Source organism: Peromyscus eremicus, chromosome 9 (assembly GCF_949786415.1).
Source record: "Peromyscus eremicus chromosome 9, PerEre_H2_v1, whole genome shotgun sequence".
Classification (NCBI taxonomy): Eukaryota; Metazoa; Chordata; class Mammalia; order Rodentia; family Cricetidae; genus Peromyscus; species Peromyscus eremicus.
This window is the reverse complement of record NC_081425.1, coordinates 77234337-77255464: the sequence shown is the minus strand read 5'-3', so window position 1 is coordinate 77255464 and position 21128 is coordinate 77234337. Positions and strand designations below refer to the sequence as shown.

Here is a 21128-nt window from a genome sequence, read left to right as displayed (position 1 = left end):
TCTGTACTGCATCCATGCACAGTAATTCCCAGCCCTCCGGGTGCCTCAGTGTCCTTGCTGACATTCCCCTCCAGCCTTTCCCTGTACTCCTGGCTCAGCCAGTCCCTGCCAAGCTCTGCTCTCTCTGCACTCCAGGGAGGAGTGCTGGCTGCCGGGAACAAGGCAGGTGACCATCCCAGCCCGAGAACAATGGGGACAGGGCCACCTGCCTTGTTTTCTTTGTCCCTTCCAAGTGAGGACAGGGTTCCCAGGCCTGTGAAAGTCGGAAACCCAGAAGTAACTGCTAAAACCCCCCGCTGCTCCCTTTTGGCACAAGTCTGCTCCCCGAGTTCGAGAGAGCGTGAGACCTTTCGGGTGGTGCCTCTGAGCTCCACCGAAGCCGCTGAGAGAGGGTCGCGAGGGCGGAAGGGGAATCCCAGAGTTGGATGGGAAGACAGTCACAAAGTGCTGACTCTGGGGGGTGGGGGTGGGCAGACTTTAATCCCTTTAGGTCCAGGGCAGCTGTTTTTGAAAATTGGTTGAGGGGAGGGTTGGGGGGGATGGTTCAGTCAGTAAAATGCTTGCCACACGCAAGCGTGAGAACCTGAGTTCACAGGCAGTGCCCCAGTGAAAATCCAGGTGCAGAAACAAGTGTCTGTAACCCCAGGCCTGGGGAGGCACAGACCGGTGGGTTCTGGAGCTCTCTAGCTAATCAGCCTGCCTGTGTCTGTGAGTTCAGGTTCAGCGAGAGACCTTGCCTAAAAAAGGTACGGTGGAGAGGAGCTGAGGAAGACATCAGAGGATGGTCTCTGGTCTCCACCTGCACAGACACTTGTGCATGTGTGTGTTCACATGAACACACACATGCACGACACACACGTTACCCCCACCCCCACATGCGTGTGCACGTGAAACCTGGAACAGCTTTTAAGCATCAGTTTTCCAATTCAAGTCCTGACTATTATTTCAGGGGGTGGGGTGCAGTAAGCCCTAGGTAATGACTCCCCCTCCCCTATGTTAAGGTACACTCCAGGTCAAGAAGCCACAGCACAGTACTCTTCCTTTGTGGTTTCACTTTCTATAATTTCTGATTACTTATGGTCAACTGCGGCCCAAAAGTATTCAACAGAAAATTCCAGAAGTAATTCATGAACTTTAACTCACTGCTCTGAGTCACATGGTAAGATTTCATGCCCTTTGCTGCTTCCTGCCTGGGACATGAATCATCCCTCTTCTCTTCGTTCAGTGTATCCACACTGTATCCGCTACCTCCCCATTACTTACCTCGTCACTGTGCTGGGGTCTCACAGTACTGGGGTCCCATTGGTCCAGGTGATGCATCGCTCCCTGTTCTCTGGCATCTACTATGTTGTCTTGGAAGACAAGTGGGACAGTTCTGTAGTGCCCCCTAAAGCGTGCCATTCTCCACCCTGCCTCACGGGCTGCCTGGGTTTCTGGGGCTCCAGTTTAAACCTGGGTGTGAGTTTCACTGCAAGGCCACCATGGCAGTGTATGTGTGGAGCCTCACTGGTGCTCGGTAGGGTGTTCTGGCTGGTTGCGTTTTCAGGGGTTTAAGGGACGGCAGGGTAGGTGGGCACCGGACACGTTCCTTCAAGGACGAAACATGGGTATAGACAGGAAGGACCTCCTCTCTAGCCTGAGGGGGTATGGGGAAGACGGAAGGGGAACTGTGGGCCTGGCAGCAGGGTTCCTGATGTGGGAGCAGTAATTTTCAATACTGAAGGCAATATATATTTTGAACATGCCAAAGAAGAGGAGGGTTAGGGTGAGGAAAGGTGCTGGTCTGGGCAGTAGAAAACTGGGGTTTTAGGAGGTCATGGTCAGATCTTCTTTTGTAGAGAAGATGTAGGCATAGAGGCTAGAGGTCCCTGGGAAACCTCCAGGTCTTGGTAGCGAGATGCTGTGACATCTAGCACACTAAGAAACTGTAACAAGTGATGAAGGAACAACAGGTGTAGCTCCCCCACCCCTGCCACCCACCACCTGCCCCAAAGGAGACTGCCCTTTCTTGGGTAAGAAGGAAAGACCGCTGTGAGCTGGGCCTCCAGCTGGCACAGGGAGGGAGGTGATACCACTGGACTCTTGCTATACCTTGGTCTGAACTATGGCTGCCCCCTGAGACACACCCCAGTCACCCTGGGCTGGGGAGAAGGCAGTGAAGAAAATACCAGAAATTCCTTCTCCCTGCCCTATGCTGTCTGCTTAGGCAGAAAGACAGAAGGCCTGAGTTCTCAGCTCCCACTCCCAGCACTAAAGCCAGCTGCTAAAGCATTTTGTTTGTTTGTTTTGTTTTTTATTATTTTGCTTTGAAGGAAATGGTTTTCTTGTTGATTTGGTGTGGTGTGTTTGTTTTGGACAGGCTGGCCTTGAACTTGTGCTTCTCCTCTTGCCTCTCCTGGAGTGTCAGAATTGCAGGTAGACATTATTACCAGGCCTCATTTTGGGGGAACTGCCCTCCCCGACCCCAGACAGGGTTTCACTGTGTAGCCCTGGAACTCACTCTGCAGACCAGGCTGGCCAGGAACTCACAGAGATCCACCTGCCTCTGCCTCCCCCAAGTGCTGGGATTAAAGCCGTGTGCCACCAACTGCCTGGCAACTTTGGGGGCAAATTTTAAAAATCCGTGAACAGGTCAGGCGGTGGTGGCTCACGCCTTTAGTCCCAGGAGAGGCAGTGGTATCTCTAGTTCTTCCAAGATATTTTTGATATATATGTCCCCAAGTTTCAGTGGGGATTATCAGATTGAGTGGGGGCCAACTGATCAGCTGGGTATACTGACGCTCCCCATTGGCCCCTCACTTCCCACCCTGATACCCTAAACTGCTTTGAGGGATGAGGGATGGTTTGGGGTCTTCCTCCCTTGACCTATGCCTGTCTGTAGCTTAAAAAAATAAAATAAAATAAAGAGAGTTGTTGTACTCAGTAGGCCCAAACTACAAATATTTACCTGACAGGTATCTAACAGTTGACTTGTGTAGAGAACCCTCCATTTCCAATGGGTCCTCCACCCTTGGCTTCCCATGGGGGCAGGAGGGGGGGGTGTCATATTAGAGACCAAATGGACATGGACAGTGAGTGAGTGTGAGGCCAGTGGCAGGCAGGCTTTTGTTGATTGTGAAACTGAGGAGAGTTAGGAGCAGAGTTAGGAATTAAGTTCAGAGAAGTTGCCATCTGTCCCTACTGGCCGCGACCTCACCTGAGGAGGGCAGTGCTGGGACCCACTCCCCAAAGCACCCTGCTCTGTTTGCTTAGTTGGATGGCACACTGGCTGAGAACTGGAGGCAGGAGGTAAGGTTCTTTTGAAGGATGGGTAGGGTGCCTCGGTTTCTCCCTGCCCTTGACACCCAACTATGGAGACACAGTGATTTCTTCATGTGGCCTGAGGATGAGATGATATAGGAAGAGAAAGGAACTGACAATCGTCGCCTCCTCTTGCTGGCCCTGCCATAGTCACAGGCTGAGAGCTTGTAGTCCTGCCCTGGATCTACCCCTTCTTCCCATCTCTCCTGTGGGCAAGTGGCCTTTACTTGGATCTCATATGCCTACAGAGGCTCTGCTCCTGATTTAGACAGAGAAGGACAGATGCGCTCTCGTGCTGACGACAGGCACACCTGGCCAGTCCTCACTGGGTCCTGGATGCTCCTCGTGTGTTCAGAAAACGCAGGCAAGAGCAGCCCGACACTTTACCCAGGGCCTGCTGCTAGCCTTGGGGAGACCCTGGCCAGCGCAGTCCCAGGTAGGTCCAACTGGTTTCCTCGAGAACAGCTTGTGTCTGAGATGACTCAGTCTGTCATCGCTACAGTGGAGTATCTGTGACTAGGGGTGAGTGTATTTGGAGAGGGGGTGTTGGCAAAGAGTCAGTGAAGTGCCAGGCTGGTAGTAAATCCATCAGTCGGCTCTGACTTCTATATTCCTTTTCCTGTTCTTTCCATATCCACTGCCTTTGTGAGGGTTTCCGGAGATGACAGGTGTCCTTCCTGCAGGAAGGACAATCTGGTCACCCCATGGGCATTCCCCTACCCCTGGCCTGGCTCGGCCACTGCTTGCTCTGCTGTCTTGTGGCCTTTCCTTGGCTCTTTCTGTCGTTCCCCCACCACCACCACCTCGTCCCTTCTCCAGCTGGCTCCTTCCCTTCCCTTAGGTTGGGGGAACCACTGTCCCTTGGTTGGAGGTTGTCTTCCCCACCCCAGGATTCAGCCTTATGCTGGACACCCCACCATTTCTGGGGTCAGCACCCTCCCCCTCTTTTCTGCTGGACAAAAGCCTCTACTTTATTGCAGATAAAATTGTTCAAAACCCAATTATAGTCAGACATGATGGTGTAAGCCTTTAATCCCAGCACTGAGATGCAGGGACAGGGCGATCTCTGTATAAGTTTGGGGCCAGCCTGGTCTGTATAGCAAGTTCCAAGCCTGCCAGGGCCACACAATGAGTTCCTACCTAAAAACAAAACAAAACTATTTTAGAACAGTGCTCGAAGATTTTGGGGTGTGTGGGCATCAGAAGACAAAAGAGCTGAGGCTAGAGTACCCCATTCTTCAGTCAAGTCCACTAAACAGGTATTTAATTGTGCAGCTACTCCATGCTAGGCAGAGGTCTAAGGCTCCAGGAGTACAAAGTCTCTCCCTTCTTGGAGCTTAGACTGCAGGGGGCACCCACCTTTTCTGGTGACATTGAAGATTTCTTTGTGATTATCTGGGCAATGTGTTATCAGCCTGGCTTCATTGTGTACTATGCAGCCTAATGCGGGCCCTACCCTCTCCCTCTGTACTGCAGTGGTACTGCCCGGGTTTACATCCCCGCTCTAACACTGGCCTTGGACTGGAGTCTGCTTTCTCATCTTTCAAAATAGACTAATAGTGGTTACCTGCTTTACAGGGCCTACTCATTCACTGAGCAGAGTGTGTTAAGTACTTTGATCAGCACCTGTCCCCATAGGTGCCCACATGTCAGCTTAACAGCCAGTGAGAATAACTGAACGGTTTCAATATTTGCAGTCTCAAGCACTGTGGGCAGGTGGGCTGGCTTTCCGGGCCAGTGGGACCATGTGAACACAGAGTATTGAAGAAGGGATCCAGAAGCAGCCAATGAGAGTCCAAGGATTCTGGTTCTTGGAGCACCCCCGTATGTCTGTACTTCTGCAGGGGCGGTTACTCAGGTTGTATCTTACACAACAGAAGAAGGTTCTGTGTTCAGGAAGCCATAGTGGCCGTAGGAGTTGCAGGCAAGGCCGACTAGCTGCATGGGTGCTGGTTAGATGGAATCGGCTCACGCCTTGGCCACAGTTTCCCCTGCCCCATGCAAAGAAATGTCCTACCTGACTGTGGCGGTGTGGATGGCTGGTGTCTATAGTTCAGAGTCGGGACGTGGATATTGGCTTACTGGGGGGCTGGGGGGGAGTGGTGCCTTGGTTTTAGGGCACTGTTTTTTCAGCTGGTGGGAAGGAGTGGAAGTGTGCATAGGCCTCCTTCCTGTGGTCCCTGTCGGGGAAGGGGACAGGATCACCGTGATTAGGTGGCCCTGGGTTCTAGTCCCAGGGCCTTGTAGCTTTTAGTACCGCGACCTCTGGCTACTTCCTTGCTGTCTCAGCCTCAGATTCTCATTTGCAATGTGGAAAAAATGATAGTGTCTTTTCCAGCAGAATTCTGTCCTCATTAAATGGGCTAAAAGGCACGTAAAATGCTGAGCACAACCCTTGGCATGTAGTAAGACCTCAATAAATCACGCTGGCTTTATGATGAAGGTGACAAGCGGGGAACTCAATTCCGTCCCCAAACAGGAGCCTGGCCTGGATTGTGCAGGCTCGGCTCCCTCTCTCCATCACCCCCCAGGCTTAGGAGGAAAATGAAAATATTGTCTCTTGTGAATTTAGGAGCCAAGTTAAAGAATACTGCAAACGAGCGGGGCCACCTCCTCCTGCGAAAGCTGTTTCCCTAACCCCAGAACAGGACGCCCTGTCTAACAGGCTTTGCCTGACTCCCCCATGGCCCTCCCCTGACCCAGGCATGACCTCCATCCTGGGTCAGCCCTTCTGTTCTGGGAGACTGGTTCAGGCCTCCTCCTCCTCACTCTGTGGAATCCCAACCATGGCCAGCCATGCATCTCCACCAGAACCATGGCTCCACACAGTGGGAAAATGGGTAGCTGGCCCTTCCCAAGTTCATATCTGGACTCAGCTCCGTGCCAAGTGATGTCTGGCAGAATCGGGAAGAACCAGGCAGGTGCTGGATGTGTCAAAGTCCAAGCAAGGGGGTGTCTGTCCACAGCAACACCCTGCGTCCCGTCCTGTAACCACCCCTCCCAACCCCCATCCTTGTTCGAGCTTTGACATGGAGCCAGGCAGATTCTAGAGCCAGCCACATCTGGGAGTGGTGGGCAGGGGAAGCATCAGCAAGGGCCACTGGGAAGCCCCGGGGCTGTTGAAGCAGTGGAGGGAGGAAAGCTTGGAGGTGCACAGATTCCAAGCACGAGTGTGCCAAGTCTTTACCCCACGCGCCCATCTCCTACCTCTGCGGCCCTTTTAGAGTACTGAGCCTTCCCACCATTGCAGGGTTTTGTGGTGTTTAACGGCGTCAGGGGCCCTTGGAATCAGAAAAGGCCTATCTTCTATATCTTCCTTATCTGTCCTTGGCAGATGACTCAGGAGAACTCATGCAAGTCACGGGTAAAGCAGGTGAGCCGTGGCTCCTGTTAACCCAGGGAGAGGCCGAGGCTTCGAGCTCTTATTCATTCAGAGGACACCACCACCAGTGGGGTGAGGGCAGGAAGGCCAGGACTGCCCTTCTCCATGCCATCCTGTATTCTTCAGCTCTGTGTTACGTGACTGTTTAGTCCTTTCCCAATGATTTCCAAATCACAGGTGGCCTTTGAGCAGTGAGGCATCATGGGTAGGGCTGTCCCGAGAATTCTTCAGCATTTAGTGCCCTTGGCCCGCTGTCCACTACATGGCAGCTGCGTCTCCGTGTCAACCATGAGAGCAAACCTGGGAGAAGACAGATTCTGTCTTTTGACAACTGTCCCCCACCTGACATACAGTGCTCCCTGTGAACGCTGTCTGCCAGCCTTCCAGAAACGAACTGGCTCCATATGTACATATATATGTGCACCATACGGTCTCCTGATGGACGGTGCTCTCCCGGACCTAACCACGTCTCAGTACCAGGAGCTGATGACTGCAGAGGCAGAATCTTATCTACAGAAGCTCCCCTGGTGGCTCTTACATGACGTGTCAAGTCTGACACAGAGTGGAACCGTATGTGACGTGTGGCCTGACCCTAAAGCACAGTGAACTTGGTATCTCCAACACTGGGTAGATAGATAATCTACCTCGGGGTTTACTTTTCACCCTTATGTTTGTTGATCTATAGTCAGCTGAGACCAAGGACGCTCCCCTTTGTCCTACACTAGCTTTTCCATTTTCTTTTTTGCATGCACATGCGTGTGTGCGCGCGCGTGCGTCCGTCCATGTGTTGGTATGTGAATGTACAGGTAGAAGCCATAGGTCTACATTGAGTCTCTTCCTCTGTTTATCTCGGCCTCATTGTTTGAGACAGGGTCAGTCAATGGACCTGGAGCTTACTGTTTCAGCTAGATTGGAACAACACCCCCCACCCCCCCACCCCCCACCCCCCACCCCCACCCCAGACATATCCACCTAGTAGTTGTCCTGCTTCCAGCCCTGGGATTATAGGTGCATACTACCCTACTCAGCTTTTCTGTGGGTGCTGGAAATCTGAACTCAGGTCCTGGCGAACACCGTACTCACTGAACGAACCATCTCCAGCCCCCTCCACTGGCCTTTTCTGGCTCAAAAGTGTGAAGACTTGAAAATGGAAAAGATCCTCATTTTGTATTAATTCTGACCATGTTTCCTCGTTGGGTATTGTGGCCATCTTCCCTTTCTGCACTGGTTCTTAATCTTGCATCTTCTGCCCAAGGGAGTGGTGAGCTATTGATAACTTGACTACGCCATTGAGTGAATGAAAGAAGCCATTGTAGAGGCCAGGCCTTGGGCATGACCCCATGGAGACCTCTGTCTGGACTGGTAATGGGAGTACTGTTTAGGGATGTTAGCTGCCTTTGAATGGACCCAGATACTGGGTTTTTGTTACTGAAGGTGGCTGCGGGCCGCCTTGCTGGCTCTGGGGTTGAGTGCCTTGAACCTGACATCAAGGCTCTGCACTCTTCAGTGAAGGAAGTGTATGTGACTCATTCCAGATGTTCAGGTCTCCCCATTTGGAAGGCTTTGGGAGTCATACTTGGTGGTACACACCTGTAAGCCCAGCATTCAGGAGACAGAAGCAGGAAAATTGCATTTGAGACCAGCCTGGGCCTCTTAGAGAGACTTTTTCTTTCTGTAAACACACATCTTTCCTGTTCCCCAGGATTTCAATGGGAATTATCAGAGGTGGTAACCCAGCGTCATTTTAGATCCAAATCAAAGCTATTCTGCCTATTGATTTATTTATATAGCTCTAACTGGCCTGGAACTTGCTATATAGACCAGACTGGCCTCAAACTCAGAGATCCACCTCCCTCTATCCTGAATGCTGAGATTAAAGTCATGGACCACTACACCCAGCCTATTATTTATTTATTTAAACTTATTTTTATAAGTTTTAATTACATGTATGTGTGTGCATTTGGGTATGTGCAAATGCATGAAGGTGCCCCAGGAGGCCAAAAACACTGCATCTCCCTGAATCTGATGTTACAGGCAGTTGTGAGCGGCTCAGTGTGGGGGCTGGGAACCAAACTTGGATCCTCGAAGAGTCCACATGCTGTTAACTCCGGAGCTATCCCTCCAGCTCCTTGCTTATTTATTTTTGAGACAGAGCCTCTACTGCAGGCTGGCTTTGAACTCCTAATCCTGCTTCCACCTTCCAAGTGTGCTGTCCAGGGCCTTGAGTGTGCGAGGTGAGCACTCTACAAGCCTCATTCTTGCATTCTCTTATCTGTTTCAGGCTGTCTGGTTTAAGATTTCTGAGATAACAGGTGGGGGCTGAAATGGTTCTGCTTTTTTTCTTCCCATCTGTTTAATGTCAACATGTGGAGCTCTAGAATTTCCTCATTCTCTTGCTCCAGACAGATTTTTAAATACTAAATTGGGTGCTGAAGTGTGTCTTGGTACCAGAGCTATCTCCCAGCAGGTGTGAGACCCTGGGTTCAATCCCCCAGAATTGAAGAAAGAACCTGTTGGATGGTTTTTCAGGTCCGTCAGCATCTAAGATGCCCTTCACATAGATTGCATAGACCTCTGCACCCTGGGGAATGTGTGAGATCCCATTTTCCGTGTCTCCTAGGCTTGGGAACGGCAGTGGGAGGTAGAGCAGCAAGCGGCCTGTGGTCTGATGGGGTGTCGGGCAAGCATGTCATCATGGAAAATTCTTCGCCTGGTCCGCAGATCCGTTTACACAGTCTCTGCTGGTTCTGCAAACTGCATTCCTTTAGAACCATCCATGCGTTCCCTCCTTCCCTCCAAACCTCAGTCATGCTTCGGGCGGCCTGGAAATGATGGCTTCTCCACCTCTCCTTTGTTTCCACCCCTCACTCTGTTCCCCGCTGTCCTTGGCTTGGGTTTTATAGGAAACTTGGCTGAGTTCCTGGTCTTTAGTCTGATGGGTCACCCTGGGGCTGATCTTCAGTGGCAGAACTTGAAACCCCCCTCCCAGATTTAGAGCCCCTTATGGGGCTCTTGGGTACAGGCTCTGGCAGCTGATACGGCTCTATTGGTAGGTTGAGATGAGTGGTGGGCAGAGCTGAGGTTTGGAGTGAGGCAGGTAGAGGTGTGTGGAACCAGGTTTGGTACTTCTCGGGAAGTCCTGGAGTACTGGAGTAGATGATCCCTGCCCTGGGGCCTCCTACCTGCTGGAAACTCGGGGGACTCGTAACACAATTTTGATCACCTTGAGGTGTGCTCACCACCTGTTTATCCGTCCCTGCTCCGACAGTGGCTTAGCCCAGGGCAGAGAGAAGAAAGGCTCTCCAGGCAAGGGGAGCCTGTCAGGAGGAGGGCTCACGAGCATCCTCAGTATGGGGAAAGGCTGGTTAGCTGGTTTACATATCCTCAAGGACATGTATCCTTGGCCTCAAGAGGATACCGAGCTGAACTCCGTGGCCATCCCACCGGGAAAATGGTTGGAAGTTCCTTCCCAGGCCAAGGAGGACTTAGGAACAGGGGACTTCCGAACTGACTGTGTGTCATCTGCCTCTTAGAGAGGTGAAATAATCACGTAGCTTAGAGTTCAGTCCCGGGACCAGCACCACCTGGGAACTCTTTTGAAAAGGCCTCTTCCCAGCAGCCTGTAATATAAGCTTTCTCAGCTCTGTGGGTGATTTGGGAACAAGGTGCCTGGTTTCATGTCTCTCCCTAGCTGTGTGGACCTGGGTAGATCATTCAGCTTCCCTGGTCCTCTCTGAAATGTTTGATCTATTTAGTACAGACACTGCTAGATATTAGGATGATTAAATGAAGATGCTCTGAGGTGTGTTGTGGTCTGGGGTGGGGTCTCAGGTAGCTCAGGTTGACTTCAAAGGATAGTCCTGATCCTTCCCCTCTTTTTTGGATTTTCGAGACAGAGTTTTCTCTGTGTAGCCCTGGCTGTCCTGGAACTCACCATGTAGATCAGGCTGGCCTCGAACTCAGATCCTCCTGCCTCTGCCTCCCGAGTACTGGGATTATGCACCACCGCTGCCCAGCTCCTCCTGCTCCCTCTTCAGTGTTGGCATTTATAAGTGTGTCAGAGTATGTATGCATGCTAGGCAAGGGGGACTCTACCACTGAGCTACATCTCTGTCGCCCAGAAATCGTCTCAGCCCTGACCTTCCCTGTGGTTCTCTTTATAGGTGGTGTCGGATGCTGCAGATCAGGGTGTGGCCATTACAGGGAACCAGACTTTCAACAACTGGAACTGGCCCAATGCCATGATTTTCGCGGCCACGGTTATCACCACCATTGGTGAGTCCCCTTAGACCTTTGGTATATCCACATGCACATCCTCACTCCTCAGAACCTTGTAGGAATCCAACTTTGGTGACTGAAGCCACATTGGCCATCCAGTCACATACAGTTCTACCCTGGCCTTCTGATTAGGAGGGACTTAGTAAGTCCTGGGTGATTGGCTTTACCTGTGTAACTACTACCATAGGAACTGAGTGGGACTCTGTATCTTTATTTACGTATGTGTGTTGGTGTGTGCATGTGAGTGTATGTGTGTTTGTATTTGTGTGGGCACACACGTGTACGTAGATGCATGTGTGCGGGAGTTCAAGGTTGACATCGGTGTCTTCTTTGATTGCTCTCTACTTTATATACTGAGGCATGGTATGCATGTGTGCGGGAGTTCAAGGTTGACATCGGTGTCTTCTTTGATTGCTCTCTACTTTATATACTGAGGCATGGTATGCATGTGTGCGGGAGTTCAAGGTTGACATCGGTGTCTTCTTTGATTGCTCTCTACTTTATATACTGAGGCATGGTCCCTACCAGACCAAAAGTTCACCATTTTGGCTAGTGTAGTCAATTTGTTCCAGGCATCCCTGTCTTTTCCACCTGTGTGCTGGGATGCTATAGGCCGGCCACCACACCCACCCAACCTTTACATGGATTCCAAGGTTCTGAATTCTGCTTGGTCCCTTTAAGCAGAAATATTGGCATGGCCTGATGGCCGGAGCCACACAGCTTAGATAGACTGTTCACCGCACAAAGCTCCAATGTTCTCTGGCTACATGGCTGGCCACTCTAGAAGTCAGTGGCTTAAAGCAGTTACTGTCTCCCATCTTCCGGGTTTGGTTTCAGCTGACAGTTCTTGTGTGGGGCTCTGCAGCATAGGGTAATCAAATAGTGGCTAACCACTGGCCTGGCGCCCGGGCTGGCTTCTCCCACCTACTGCTTGACCATTGGTGCTGATGGCTGGCTGTGACTGAATGCACAGGGCCTCTGCATGTGGCCCTGCAGCTGGCCTCCAAGAAGGAAGATTCTCCAAAGTGCGTGAAGGCAGGGAATCTCCGTGGGCTTTCCCAGCCTCGCCTGCCTGCACCACTTCTGCCCCTCTGGCCAACCAAGTCACTGATACTCACTCATAGACTACACCCTGACATGAGCATTTGCATAAGGGCAGGGGATTAGGAGTGGCCGTCTTTGGAGTCTGTTCTCCACACTACTTCTGGGTATCGAATCAGTGAGGGCAGGGCATCTCTGTACCAAATGAACCAGTGGAGCCCCTAATGATGGTGGGCCCCGTGCCTGCCTCCAGGGAGGTCCCAATATAATGGAGGGGACAAAGCCCTTCCTGTAGAAATAGTTGTTTAAATGACCAGGGTCAGAGCATGATCAAGGAAAATACTGCTTATATATCTATGTTACTAGAACAGGATCAGGTTGTCTTAAAGAATGTGTCCCTCTGAAGCTGGTGTGTGTGGGTGGTGTGTGTGTGTGTGTGTGTGTGTGTGTGTGTGTGTGTGTGCGTGCGCGCGTGCGTGCGTGCGTGTGCATGTTTGCATACACACAAGAGGCAAGAACCCAGTTGTGGTGGTTCCATGTTCTTGGCTGTAATGTGCCCCTTGCTTCACTCTGTCTTCTCTCAGGTTATGGCAACGTGGCTCCCAAGACCCCAGCTGGGCGCCTCTTCTGTGTCTTCTATGGTCTGTTTGGGGTGCCTCTGTGCCTGACGTGGATCAGCGCCCTGGGCAAGTTCTTCGGGGGACGTGCCAAGAGGCTGGGCCAGTTTCTTACTAGGAGAGGAGTGAGCCTGGTATGTCCCAAAGCCTGGGTACAGAGTTAAGGAGTGGGAGGGACCGTGACGGGAGGAGAGATGTAGGCATGGATGTCGGCTGTCCTGCTAGATCTGCTGGAGCACCTTGGGCTCTGAATCCCAGCCGGGATCCCGGAGTCCTTTCCCACGGCTGACTCGCTTTCCCATCACCCCACCAGCGGAAGGCTCAGATCACGTGCACGGCCATCTTCATCGTGTGGGGCGTCCTGGTCCACCTGGTGATCCCACCCTTTGTGTTCATGGTGACGGAAGAGTGGAACTACATCGAAGGTCTCTACTATTCCTTCATCACCATCTCCACCATTGGCTTTGGGGACTTTGTGGCCGGTGAGTCCCTGCCTCCTTCCCCTGACCTCTGCCACATCACCATCTCCAGTTTCAGTCAGTTTGAGGACCTTTGCTGGGGTGCCTGATAAGTATCCTCTCCTCTTGGTTGTTAGTGTTTTACCTCTCTCCTGCCCCTGCTCCAACACACACACAAACACCAAATTCACTTGGATTCACCTTCCTACCTGTAGAATGTGAGCCTTTTTCCAGAGCTATAGATCCAAACGTACACTCTCTCGTGTGCGTGCGTGCACGAGCACCCACCCCACCCCCACCCCCACACACAGCTGAGCCAGGGTGGCTCCCAGACAAGGGAGGCCTTCTCCCCACTGCCCTGCCCCCTCAGCCCTGCACCCCTCCTCTGCTTAATCCCCACAGGCAATGAAGAGGTTCTTTGTCCCCTTTGTGTGGGGGCCTGTGCCTGTCCCAGCCGCCCATGCTCAGTGCCTTGTGCCTATGGCCTGCATAGCCTCCTGGTCCCTAACTTTCTTGAAGCCCTTTTGAACCACTGTCAGGCTGTGGCCTCCCTCTTGACCTCCACCTCCGCTCCCAGAGGTCACTGCACCAGCTGCCCTGCCCCGAGGGCAGGTGGAGGTCATGCCATGCTCCTTTTTGTGTGGAACGCTGTGAGGGGGCAGCTGGAGGGAACGGGACGCTTGCTCGAGCGGACACTCCTGACCCCAGCTTCCTGGGGCCGGCCTGCTGTCTGGACATAAAGTGAGAGGCACAGCCTGTGCATTATTTAGTTCCAGGGCCCCAGAGCCTGCTGAGGGGCAGCCTGTGGTACCTTTAGCCGTACTTCTGAGCTCCAGGGAGACAGCAGACCCGTCCTCCCATGTTTAGCGTCTGTAACAATAGCTGCACATTTGAATCCACTTCAGTTCCCCGGCACTGAAGGTAGAAATGGGCTGTGTGAGGCTGTGACTTCTTTGCTGCCATTATCCGACTCCGCTCGTGATCAGGAGCCCTGTGCAAGGTTGCCGTCAGAGCAGGGCACCTCCTCAGTCAGGGCTCTAGCTCCTGCTCTGGGGAAGGCTCTCATCGGGGCTGGAGGCTGCCTCTTTTGGGCCCTTCACTTCAGTTACTTCCCATCTTGGATGAAGATCGAGGTAGCTGCAAATACAGAGTTAGAAAGGCTGTCTTTGAAAATTACGTTTATTTATTTGTGTATAGGAGATCAGGGAACAGTTTTCAGGAGTTGGTTCTCTCTGACTGTGTGTGTCCTGCGGATCAAACTCAGGTCCTCAGGCAAGCAGATTTACCCGCTGAGCCATGTCATCTGACCGTGAAAGAACTCTTAACTCATTCTAGAAGGGAGAAGAACCTCTGAAGCTGCAGGGTGAAAGACTTTCTGGAGCCTGTTGTCACAGAGGAGTTTACAGAATGGTGGAGCCCTCCAGGCCGACCGGTCGAAGAGCTACCCTGAAGAGGCAGAGACAGGGAGGCAGGCTCCACCTTGGAGGGGGGCAAAGAGTTTAGAGTGCTTCTTGCCAGGTCGTCTTGACCCGTCCACCAGCATCATTCATAGTAAATCAGTTAGTCCCTCCCTGGTGCTGAGGCTGCCAGCACCCCGGTTAATGTTGAGTTTCCATTCTGTTTTTAACTGAGCTGTGGTGCACTCACTGGCTAGGAGGAGCAGAGAAATGGACAGCTCACCTACTAATGAGCTAGCTGTTGTTCAACAGTCACCCCCAGAGCCCTTTAAGTCTCCTCAACCCAAAAGTAGCCTCGGTTCTGGCTTTTTTTTGCAGTTGGAGAAACTGGGGTTCAGAGTTGGGCTAGGCAGGAGCCACAGTCCTTGAGGAAGAAGATAGGCCATGGCCGTCCTATCCTGTGTGTGTGCGCGTGTGCGTGTGCGTGTGCGTGCGTGTGTGTGTGTGTGTGTGTGTGTGTGTGCGCGCGCGCGCGCGCGCGCGCACGCAGAGTCAACCTCGGGTCATTTGCTCAGAAGCCATCCACCCTTGGGTTTTCTGAGACAGAATCTCATTATCCTGGAGCTCATCTATTAGACTGGTGGATTGGCCAGTAAGCCTCAGGGCCCCCGCCTGTCTTCAGCTCTGGGAGTAGAGCTGCATTCCATTACACCTGGCCTTTTAAGTGGATTCTTCTGCCTTTTTTTTTTTAAATAATTTATTTATTTTTATTTTATGAGCAGCGATTGGTGTTTTGCCTGCATGTATATCTGTGTGAGGGTGTCAGATCCCTTGGACTAGAATTACAGACAGTTGTGAGCTGCCATGTGGGGGCTGGGAATTGAACCTGGGTTCTTTGGAAGAGCAGCCAGTGCTTTTAACGGCTGAGCCATCTCTCCAGCCCCTTTATGTGGATTCTCGAAAAGTAAATAAACTTTTTTTTTTTTTTTAATGTGCAAGGGGTTTTTGCCTGCATGGATGTCTGTGTGTCTGATTCCTTCAGAGGCCAGAAGAGGGTATCAGAGCCCCTGGAACTAGAGTTACACAGGGTTGTAAGCAGCCATGTTGGTGCTAGGAATCGAACGTGGGTCTTCTAAGAGAACAACCAACGCTCTTAACTGTGGAGCCAACTCTGCAGCCCTTGTGTGGATTCTGATGCTGGAGCTCGGGCCCTTGTCTTACAAGCACTTCTTCCTGGGCTGTCTCCCCAGGTCCCTTCTTTGACACTGTGCTCTGCATGGTGTTCACTCAGACAGCACAGCGTTGGCCGTTGCTTTGGGTAGGCCTCTGCTGACCCTCTGGGCTCCCTGTCTTCACAGGTGTGAACCCCGATGCCAACTACCATGCCCTGTACCGCTACTTTGTGGAGCTTTGGATTTACCTGGGGCTGGCCTGGCTGTCCCTCTTTGTCAACTGGAAGGTGAGCATGTTTGTGGAAGTGCACAAAGCCATCAAGAAGAGGCGGCGGCGGCGGAAGGAATCCTTCGAGAGCTCCCCACACTCCCGGAAGGCGCTGCAGATGGCTGGGAGTACAGCCTCCAAAGACGTCAACATCTTCAGCTTCCTGTCCAAAAAGGAGGAGACCTACAATGACCTCATCAAACAGATTGGGAAGAAGGCAATGAAAGCTAGTGGGGGTGGGGAGAGGGTCCCAGGACCGGGACACGGGCTGGGACCTCAAGGGGATGGACTATCTAACATCCCTGCATCCCTGGTACCTTTGGTGGTCTATTCCAAGAATCGAGTGCCCAGCTTAGAAGAGGTATCTCAGACTCTAAGAAGCAAAGGTCACGTGTCGAGGCCAGCTGGTGCGGAGACTGAGGCGCAGGCCCCCGAAGACGGCTACCCAAATGCTGAGGTGTTTATTAACCAGCTAGACCGGATCAGCGAGGAGGGCGAGCCATGGGAGGCCCTGGACTACCATCCGCTCATCTTCCAAAACGCCAACATTACCTTTGAAAACGAGGAAACCGGCCTCTCGGATGAGGAGACCTCCAAGTCTTCCGAGGAGGACAACTTGGCCTCAAAGGAGCAGCCTCAACAGGGGGCTGTGGTTGAGGCGCCCTTGAGCACGGGCGAATTCCCGTCATCAGACGAGTCCACCTTCACCAGCACCGAGTCCGAGCTCTCCGTGCCTTATGAGCAGCTGATGAATGAGTACAACAAGGCGGACAGCCCCAGAGGCACGTGAGGCGGGCCTGGCTCCCCACCTGCTCTCCACTGGCTTCTTCTCCTCACCCGGGTTATTCCTGTGATGGCCAGACCCCCGAGGAGAGGGCCTGGAAACGAGATGGGGAGCCAGGGGCCTGCTTTTCCTTCTGTCTTCTCCAGCTGGTTGCTTCCATGGGATGTGACGTCGGCCCAGGACAGGCCTCCATTCTCTGGCCCCCGTGGGGAGGCTGCTGTCCTGGGCCTGCCTGGCAAGAGTATCTGCTGACTCGGGGCATGGAGGCTGCAGCACTCACCCTAGAGGGCCTATGTCTGCTGCCTTCATCTTCCCCCATCTTTCGGTTGACTGTCACACGGTTCTCTGAGGCCAGGAGCTTCAGCCGAGTTCACCAGTGTTAATGGGCAACGCCTGTGTGCCTGGCTCTAAGCTAGGCGTTTGGAAGAAGGAGCTTGTAAGACCCAGGGTTGTCGTGTAGGAGTTCCCAAGTGTTCTGGGGAAGCACAGATATGATGGGGGTTTGGGGCCCCTCAGTACCCCAGTAGTAACAGGACCCATCTGCCCATCCACTCGTTACTCTGCCCAGCAAGCCCTTTACTGCAAATTTCAGGGCAGGGGCTGTGGGAGAGGGAGGGTGGTGTCCTCTGTGTATCCCAGAGTCTCTCTGCATAGCAACAGCAGGCCCCAAGGCTTTCTAAACCCTGGGAGTGCGGGGGAAATGTGGGTGGCTGTGGAACTAGGACTTGGGGCATGGTCAGGAGGCTCAGAGAGGAGGTGCAGGTCCCTCAGCCCCTGCCTGATGGAGGTAGAAATCCCAGCCCCAGCCTGGGCACCCACACTCTCAACCACCGTCTCTTTCCCTGGGGATTCCCTCACTGCCTCTCCCTGTCACTCTTCTCTTAGTGGGGCCTGTGGGGTGAGGCCATACTGTTCTTGGCTTCTAGAACTGTGAATTGAGCTCCCCTCCCCAGCCACTGTGGTGGTAGTGTGTATGGGTGCCAATGGGCATGTGTGTGTGCGTTTGGGCTGGGGAGAAAAGAAAATGTGAATCTTACTGGACCAGATGTTCCTGGTGAGGTCTGGGAACTAGCTGCTGTATAAGTCCTCGATGCTCAACCTCCAGCCAGCCCACTCTGGCCTAAATATTTTTTGTTATTAATATTTTTTTATGAACTGTTCTTTTTATACCCAGAATCTGTCACTGGCTTCAGAGCCAATACAGAACAGGGTCCCTGCAGGTGGAATGGATGTCTGTACAGGGCACTCTGTTGTCCTCCCAACTCTGCTTGTCCTTTTGTGGTAATGTCAGCTGAGGCCTCAAGCAGAGCTGGGGGGAACACCACTGCAGGTCACTGTGTACTGGGCAGGAGACACGAGTTGCCAGTTCAGCGGATAACCTGCCTCAGCCCCTTCCCTTGCCACGTGCATTCTGCCGAGGGGCATATAGGGCCAGAGCCCCCCCACATGATGACAGTGAGAGGTGTGTGTCCACACCCCCACTTTTCTCTAAGCGGTTGTAGAGGCCACGCTAGCCTCAGGGTGGGAGGAACAGCCTGGCTCCTGTGACAGATGCCCTAGGCTGAAAGTCCCGGAGCCACACTAACCACTGTGTATGCATGTACTGGTGGTGAAGGCAGATGTAATTTATTTGAACATTTTTACAATAAAACACATGAACAAGCCCACTTGCTGTGTGGTGTGTGGGGCTGGGAGCAGGGTAGGGGAGGGTGGGGTGAGCAAGAAGACTCAGGACTGGCTGATGTCAGTAGGTCAGAAGGATTGGGGTGGAGCAGAAGAGGTGTGGAGATCGAGAAGGACTCGAGCATCCAGGAGCAGGGCAAAGGAGCTATTCTGACTGATCTGATGCTGTCACAAAACATTCTGCCCCAAAGCGATCTCAGGAAAAGTTATTTGGCGTACACGCTTCCAGGCCACAGTCCATCATCAAGAGAAGCCAGGACAAGAACCTGGGGGCTGGAATCGTGGAAGAACATCATTTGTTGGCTTGACTTATGCCTTATTACAGACTCATGCTTAGCTAGGTTTCTTAGACAGCCCAGGTCCACCTAGGGATGGCTCTACCCACAGTGGGTTGATCCCTTCTTCATGAGTTATAATCGAAACAATTCCCCACAGCTGTGCTCACAGGCCAATCTGATCTAGGCAGCTCCTCAGCGGATAGTGTCAAGTTGACAATTAAGACTGATCAGGACAGGTAGGATGGTGGTGGCCAAGTCTGCCCCTCACTAGCTTCCAGTACCTTTCTACAGACTACACCCAGCAATGCATAAAGGAAAAGCCTTCACCTTGCAGTGGTTCTGCCCCAGAAACGAATGGAGCAAGAAGCAGACAGATGTCTGAGGCACAAAGCTGTGCTAACATTAGTAAAAAAAAAATGGGGAGGTTGGATTTGAACCCAGGCAGCACAGTTCCTGGTCTGTCCACAGCCATCATGATGGGATGAGGAGATGGCTAGTAGGTTTGTGGTGGGTCTGACATCACTAGAAGGGCCTCCCATCACCAACTGGGTGAATCAGGACTTTCTCAACTCAAGAAGTTTGGAAGCAGAGCATGGACACCCCGTTTAAAAAAAAAAGTGAGCTGGAGAGATTAGTCACAGGTAGAAACATTTGCCAAGTGGCCCTGACTGCAGTTTGATCCCCAGAGTACAATTAAAAAGCTGAATGAGGTGGCTGGAGTCCGATTCCAGCCCCAGCATCCCTAGAGTGAGACGTGAGTTAGAGACGGGAAAATCAGGTGGAAGCTCCCGTGCATGGCACAGTGGCAGGAATACTGAGACCCCGTCTCAAAAACTAGGGTGGAAGGAGGGAACTATTCTGGAAAAGCCCTGACCAACCTGTACATACGTGCTCGTGTTCATAAACACACACACAAGTAAATCAAAAATTTTGCCTGGGTTGGGTGGCGGCTGCACACGCCTTTAATCCCAGCACTCAGAGGCAGAGGCAGGCGGTCAGAGTTCGAGGCCAGCCTGGTCTATAGAGTGAGTTCCAGGACAGCTAGGGCTTCACAGAGAAACCCTGTCTTCGGAAAAAAAAAAAAAAAAAAAAATTGTGCCTGGTATGGTCACTCACACCTGTAATCCCAGTGCTCAGGAGCCCAAAGCAGGGGCGTCTGGGAATAAATGTCCTTCACGAGGGCATGGTCCGCAGATGCAGCTAACTGTAGTATTTTAACCCACTGAGCCTTCTTCCTGTCTGCCTATCCATCCCCCTCCCCTACACACACACACACACACACACACTCAGACATAGGTCCAAGGCTTTCTACTTTGTGGTTTGACTTTGACCTTAAGATAAAAGCATCATCACACCGACACCCTTTATTAGCAAGAGGTTGCTTCACAAACTCCTCTGACATTTGCCATTTAAGACACAGCATAGCCCTTCTGTCCCAACACCACCAGTTACCGTACACTGGAATTGAGACTCGGGGAGTGGCTTTTGGGGCCACAGCTGAAGCGGACACACTGCAGATTATCAGCGTACACCGAAGAGGGTCAGGGTGTGGTCTTCCTATGGTCAAACTTAATCTGGAGCTTTCTGAACGTGTAGGAGAGGCTGAACAGCAGGCACAGCAGAGCCCTGGGCTCCCCAGCTTCCTGAATGGCCATGGACAGAGGAATAGGTGTGGGGAGTTCTGAGCAGGCCTGAGGCTCAGAAGTCACTGGACACTCTGGCAGGGACAGCCCCCATTGAAGCCACTGGCTTGTCCATAGGCTGGGCCAGTGTCCCAGATGAGTGAGACCAGCAGACTCAGTGAAAGTCCATGGTGTTCCTACTCCAGCATGGCCCCTCCCAGCGGCCTCTAGGCCTTGCTGCTGCCAGAAGCTTGCCTGCCCTGGCGTCAGAGAGCTCCCTTCTCTCCATTGGAGTCACTGTGCTCACTGCTCCGCGGCCACTGATAACTGGTCACTGGTCACCTGCTCTGTGCTGGGTGAGGTGCCCACACTTCTGGTGCTGCTAGGTGGGGCTGACAGATGACCCTGCATCCAGGGAATGAGAGTGCTGCTGGACACTTTTCAGAGTGTGCGATGGGTATTGATACTCATTTGTTTGAGTAGTTCCCAGTCTTTTTTTTTTTTTTCTCTAAGATTTATTTTCTAATTTTAAATTATATGTATGGTCTTGTGTGGGTATGCGCATATGAGTGCAGCTGCTTGAGGAGTCCAGAAGAGGGCGTCACATCCCTTAGAGCTGAAGTTTACATGTGGCTTTGGGCTGCCTGATGTGGGTGCTGAGAACTGAGCTCAGGTCCTCTACAAGAGCAGTACATGCCCTTAACAGCAGCTGAGCCTTCTCTCCAGCTCCTGGAACTTAAAAACAAACAAACAAAAACAAAAACAAAAAATAGAGCACTTCATTAATTCTTTGAGAATCCCATGTATGCATTCAACATATTTTGATTATATCTACTCTTATGTTTATC

The 21128-nt window shown here is 52.2% G+C and overlaps 1 protein-coding gene across 1 annotated transcript in view; it reads left to right on the top strand.

The window, feature by feature from the left end:
• Kcnk5 (potassium two pore domain channel subfamily K member 5) overlaps positions 1–17335 on the top strand; it is a 43345-nt gene extending 26010 nt beyond the window's left edge. Inside the window, exons 2-5 of the mRNA XM_059273788.1 lie at positions 10846–10957; positions 12586–12752; positions 12932–13100; positions 15832–17335. Of these exons, the coding sequence (XP_059129771.1) occupies positions 10846–10957; positions 12586–12752; positions 12932–13100; positions 15832–16703 (1320 nt within the window). The 3' untranslated portion in view covers positions 16704–17335. The remainder of the gene's footprint in view (positions 1–10845; positions 10958–12585; positions 12753–12931; positions 13101–15831) is intronic.
• Positions 17336–21128: the final 3793 nt, after the last annotated feature.